The sequence below is a fragment of the Pygocentrus nattereri genome, chromosome 8 (genome assembly GCF_015220715.1).
Source record: "Pygocentrus nattereri isolate fPygNat1 chromosome 8, fPygNat1.pri, whole genome shotgun sequence".
In the NCBI taxonomy this organism is placed as follows: domain Eukaryota; kingdom Metazoa; phylum Chordata; class Actinopteri; order Characiformes; family Serrasalmidae; genus Pygocentrus; species Pygocentrus nattereri.
This window is the reverse complement of record NC_051218.1, coordinates 7,156,625-7,162,624: the sequence shown is the minus strand read 5'-3', so window position 1 is coordinate 7,162,624 and position 6,000 is coordinate 7,156,625. Positions and strand designations below refer to the sequence as shown.

Below are 6,000 nucleotides of genomic sequence, written 5' to 3'. Positions count from 1 at the left end.
ACAATACCTACATTTAGAGTCGGTTATTCATTCAGCCTAATGAGAAACTGTAGAACGGACTCAGTTTATATCACAATACCTACATTTAGAGTCAGTTATTCATTCAGTCTAATGAGAAACTGTAGAACGGACTCAGTTTATATCACAATACCTACATTTAGAGTCAGTTATTCATTCAGTCTAATGAGAAACTGTAGAACAGACTCGGTTTATATCACAATACCTACATTTAGAGTCAGTTATTCATTCAGTCTAATGAGAAACTGTGGAACAGACTTGGTTTATATCACAATACCTACATTTAGAGTCGTTATTCATTCAGCTGAGATGATTACCAGCATTCTGTAAAGCTCAACTTCACAACCTCAACAGCAGCTACAGAAGAACACATTTGCGGGCGGAGCCTGGGCAGGTCTGTATAAAATCGCCTAAGGCTCAGAGTCTAGGTTTCGATTCACACTGTATTCTAAGTGGCGCTGAATGACTAAATTAAAAAATCCACTTGCTGTTCACATATTGGTTCACTTATAGTGGTTAGACGAGCCGAAGGGAAAGCAAATAAAATCATAAATGAATGTGTTACATGCATAAAAGCTGTACAAAGGACTTCAAACAGCCATGCAACGAGCTTTACATACTTGATCACGGGTTCCAGGAGACCCTCGGCTTGTTTGCGTTGAATGTGGAAGTAAACGTAGTAGCCTTCTCTTTTTTCGTACATAAAAAGGCTGATTTATACTTCTGCCAAGACACTCACAAATGCATTGTGGATGTAGAGGAGGGGTTTAGGGGACTCTGTGATGTCATGCTAATTGGTGGAGGAGGGTGGTGTCAGATTTGGGAGGAAACCCGAAAACGAAAGTGAACGAATTACCTTGCGATAACCATCACTTTAGTTCTATCTGTTCTCTCTCTACTCCAAAGTTTTCCCATGTTCGGAAATGGATTTCCGTTTTGAGGTTTGTTCTTTGCTTTCAGTACATTCTCGTTATTTCGTATTAACGCAACACTGCCCCCTAGGGCACAAGTTAATGTTACGTGTATGTCTGTTGGCAGTCACACCCGCCCTCCCCTTTCTTTGCAGCACAACGGCTCTGGCTGCCCTGCGGTGCTGCACCAAACAATCATGTAAATACTTAATTAACAAATCGACAATTAACCAATTAAACCACCTTCTTCGGTTCTTCTCTCTTTCCCGCTGCCATCCTTCAAAGTGGTGGTGCAACGGGAGCCATCTCGCCCCCTATGTTTCCTGTAGTGTACTGCAGTCTGTAGGAATGCGTATGATTATGAACATTGTCGAGGTTACAGAAACAGAATCCAGCCGTTACGGAGTCCATCCGGGACAGGACGGGGGGTGTGGCTGGGAGCAGGAGCAGGGTCAGGGCGAGTCCACAGTTGGCGAGGGTAGGTGGGGTCAGGACGAGTCCGTGCACGGCGAGGGTGGTGGAGGGCACAGGTGGAAGTAGCTGCGCTCTGTGGAGGGGGAGGGGGGGCAACTCTCTTCTGCAGACATGTACTGACTGCGGGGTGTGGGGGGAGGCGGGTACGGGTCAGAGTCTGAGTTCAGGTCCATGTAGTATTTGTTGCTTTTCCAGCGGCTGGTGGTGTAGTCACTGTCGCACACGTCCGTGCTGCAGGGGGTGGTGGGCGGAGCCACGCCGCGCATCACATATGGCCTAAAAGATGAACAGGCAAGGGGCGGAGTTAGATTGGATTCTGTTTAAGAATTTTTAAGTTTTTATTATTATGAACTTGCTTCACTTAATTGTGCTCATTCAATAGAAATTAGTACATACTAAGTATTAATAATTGACTGTAGTTACTAAATAAAATAAATAGTAAATACTAAATCATTCATAGCACACACGGATTAATTCATAGTAAGTACTGAATAATTCATAGCAGATACTCAATTATTCACAGTAGATAGTAACTTATTCACAGTACATATTCATAGTAGTTACTAAGTAAATCCCAGAAGATACTATATTATTCACAGTATGTACTGAATAATACCTAGTAATTACTGAATAAAGCATAATAGATACTAAATTATACATACTATATACCAATTAATTTATAGTAGTTTCTGAATAATCTATGGTACTTAAACAATTCCTAGAAGTTACTGAATAAATCATAGTATGTACTGCACAATTCAAAGCACATGTGGAACGATTCACAGTTGGTACCAAATACTTTGTACTAGATACTAGTTTGTAGTTGATGCTGCATAATTTGTAATTGATACTAAATAATTCATAGCATGTTTCTTAATAGCCTACAGTGGTTGCCAAAAAATTCATATTAGATACTAAATAAATTGTAGAAGTTACTGAAAAATTCATAGTAGATCATAGTGGAAACTTTCATAGACACCTGTAGGAGCGGGTGGTGGAGGGGCTGTTTGAAGAGTAGAAGATCTCAGTGTTGTAGAGCGAGCGGTCCGTCGCTGGAGATGGGGGAGGATTCAGGATCTACACACACACACCCACACACGAACATGTTAACTTGATCAAGATTCTTTTAAGGTAGAGAAACACTCAGCCTGTGTGCTGGACTCCAGCTCCTAAACCATCCACATTTATGTGCACAGAGGGAGAATCAAGCACCTGTGGGTAGAAGTTAGCCTTGGTGCTGGACGAGCTGCTGGATGAAGCTCCGGTCACATGATTGCGGTCATACAGAGGAGCTCCACTGCTGCTGCTTCCCATCAGACTCACTGAGCTCATCATGGACTTCCCACATGAGATACCTACAGCATACACACACACAGAGTAAAATCAGGAGCATTAAAACTGACCCTACACTAAAGGCTGTGTTGCATCGTTCACTGCAGCATCTCGTAGAGTCACATAGCAGAGCACTGCTATTGAACGCTGGCAGGGAGAACCCAAAAACACCAGGTTCAGGTTCATCTTTACACTCTACACAGATAAATTCAGTGAAATAGAGTGTTCAGCATCACTTATCAGGTATCAGTTTACAACCTCTTCACACACTGGCTGTTTTTGAGCTGAAAAGGCCAGGCTAGTGACGTTAGTGACAGAACTTACTATCAGAGCATGTATGTGTAACTAACAGACTGGCTGATTTTCTCTGCATAATTTTGAAAACACGCCACATGTGATGTACTTCTGTTCTCTGAGGTCTCAATACGGCTTCAATTTAATGTTAATGACAAAATGCTGTGTGGAGCATGGAGGAGCTCAAAAGAGCTCGGAAGGTTTTGAATTTCTGGACACTGTGACAGCCTTACCCATGTGGAATAAAATATTCCAAATGTATTTATCAAATATATTTTTGCAATGTATGAATATATTAAAATGCATTCATTAATATGTTATTACATGTTTTCAGCTGTGTGTAATAAAAGCTACAGATGTAACTAAATAGAACTGACTTCTGTGATCTGCACTGTACTTTACCGTACAGATGTTATTGTGTCAGGTGTCTTTTCTTCACCTGTGAACGTGCCGTGCTGGGAGTTGGTGGGAGCGATGAAGTTGAGGGGGACGTGGGGCGTCCCACTGATGTAATCGTGAGGGAATCCCCCGTTTGGCCCTTTATAGCGCCGACACACTACACGCTGGCACACAAAACACATCCCACCCAGCACGAAGACGGACAGGATGATGCCGATGACGGGGCCAATGGTGTTTGTGTGTCGCTGATCATTCTGTGAAGGCGGGAAATCTGAGGAGAAACAATTGATATTTTTAGAATAAGTACTTTCTAAAGACCTTGCAAAGGAAACATACCTAGTTTAGTGGAGAACAGTGGGGTTTGGAGGAGAATGATAAGATTTGGAGGTTTGGAGCTGAAGGTCTTCAGTTTGGTGGTGAATGTTTGCAGTTTGGTGGAGAATGATTGGGTTCAGCATGCAACATCTAGGGTTTGATGTAGAATGTCTGGGGTTTGCTGAAGAAAACGGCAGGGGTTTCAGGGGAGAATGACTGGGTGGTTAAGAACATCTGTGGTTTGGAGAAAAACAATAGGGTTTGGTGGAGAGTATCTGGCATAGAATGGAAAATGATGGGGTTTGCTGGAGATCGTCTGGAGTTTGGGTGGAGACTATTTAAAGTTTGGAGGAGAACAATAGGGGTTGGTGGAGAGTATCTGGCATTCAGAGAGAATGATGGGTTTTGGTGGGTAATGACAGGATTTGATGGAGAATGCGTGGGGTTTGGAGGACAATATCCTGGGTTCTGGTGACAATGATGGGGTTCGGTGGAAAATGTCTGGAGGACAATGTCTCTGGTTTGGTGGGAAAAGATGGAACAGGTTGATGTTTTCATAGAGAATTACATGTCCTGCTGCAGCTGAGACATGAACTTTGTGCCTTGCCTGGTCCCTCTGGAGAGAGGAGCAATCACACTCACCACAGAAGAGCTCGTCTGATCCGTCTATGCAGTCGGCATATGAATCACACTGCTGCTTCTTCAGGATGCACTTATTGTTGCTACAGCGGAACTGGTTAAGCATGCAGATGGCTGGACAAAAGACAGACACGTTAGCACAGGCACACATTTATCAACAGCAATTCTTAAATTTTATACTGAACTGTTACCATAAGGCAAGTCTGAACCCAGTCTAAACTATCAGTAGTGGAACTGACCCAGGCATGTCTGGTCCAATTACAATCCTTTAAGGCTTTGTTAACTTGAACGATACCAAACTGTCTCAAACCACAAGATGATGGTTCTGGAAATACTTGTGTTCTATCCTTGCAAAAGGCCTATGCTGTCTCATAAGTCTCCAAATATGGGCGAAGTGCTTGGACCCCAGTTATTGCCGCTGACTATGCTTGCCAAAATATCCCTAGCAGCTCAGTGGCTATGTCAATTCACAGAACGTGTTCTAAGAATGTCAGCATCAATTTTGACATAAACCAGGTTGTGGCTGATTGTCGTGGCTACAACCAATGATAATTTACACATTTGAACGAGGCTTGGCTTGAATGATAGCGAAATAGAAAACACAATACAAAAGAAGCTTTCTGTGAAGCTCATTTCAGTTTAAAGCTGATTTAGGAAGGTAATGTTGCTCAAGAAAAAGTCAGACAGTTGAACTGTGAAATAAGCACCAGGCTGCTTTTGCAGAAGGTTGTAATAGAGTCCGGCTGCAGACACGCGCTCTCGGGCAGACGCGCTCTCGGGCAGATGCGCTCTCGGGCACTTACATTTAATGTACCTCCCTGTTGAAAATAGACATAGATCCCATTAAAAGTGTCTGTTGGTTCCTGGTGGTTTTCAGTAGTCGCTAATGGTCTTCTGTGTTCTCCTGATGGGTTGATATCACAGTCTAAGGATTCTGTTCAATCCGGTGTTTTGGGTCTGATTCCAGACACATTTGATAGCTTCCTAATGGCATCTAATGGTAACCATTAAGCTAATTCCCACTAGAAAGCAAAACCATCAGGTTTTATTCCTAACAGCCTACAGTTACGTTGTGACTGTTTCAGTGCCCACAGCGTCGCTTGCTTGGTGCTTTTCTACATTGTCACAATGTTGAAATGTAAGTCCTCAGAAAGTTATGATGACGTCTGACTTTCTAGGAAAGTAACCTGTACTACATTGACTGCGTGATGTCACAACCTCCTAGAATCATTAATGAGTTCTATTTTAATCAATATGACAGTTTTTGATAACCGGTTCTGATCGTCTTCAGCTTGGCTTTCATGAGTTTCAGTAGCCGTTTAGTTTTTTTCTGCAAATAAACCCGGCATTCTTGTCTTATCGTCGTGGCAGGTTTTATTTTGAAAGTTTCCACATTTAATTACCTTATTATCAGTATGACAGCGTTAATATACACTGTAGTGTAGCTCTGGTTGCCCTCATAAAACTGACAGAAACACTGCCACGGCAGAGCAGCACTGACATCATCAACAGACTGGCAGTGCGTGTCAGACTGAGAGTGCACGTCTGCAGCCAGACCCTTCTCGAAGGTTGAGGGTTTGCATTGTATAAACAGTGTGATTTTGTGTAGAGCTGTGTC

At 42.8% G+C, this 6,000-nt stretch overlaps 1 protein-coding gene across 1 annotated transcript in view; it reads right to left on the bottom strand.

Annotated features, from left to right (window-relative positions):
* Positions 1-209: 209 nt before the first annotated feature.
* lrp5 (low density lipoprotein receptor-related protein 5) overlaps positions 210-6,000 on the bottom strand; it is a 100,070-nt gene continuing 94,279 nt past the window's right edge. Inside the window, exons 20-24 of the mRNA XM_037540773.1 lie at positions 4,386-4,496; positions 3,469-3,699; positions 2,616-2,758; positions 2,383-2,480; positions 210-1,679 (exon numbers count right to left, since the gene is read on the bottom strand). Of these exons, the coding sequence (XP_037396670.1) occupies positions 1,418-1,679; positions 2,383-2,480; positions 2,616-2,758; positions 3,469-3,699; positions 4,386-4,496 (845 nt within the window). The 3' untranslated portion in view covers positions 210-1,417. The remainder of the gene's footprint in view (positions 1,680-2,382; positions 2,481-2,615; positions 2,759-3,468; positions 3,700-4,385; positions 4,497-6,000) is intronic.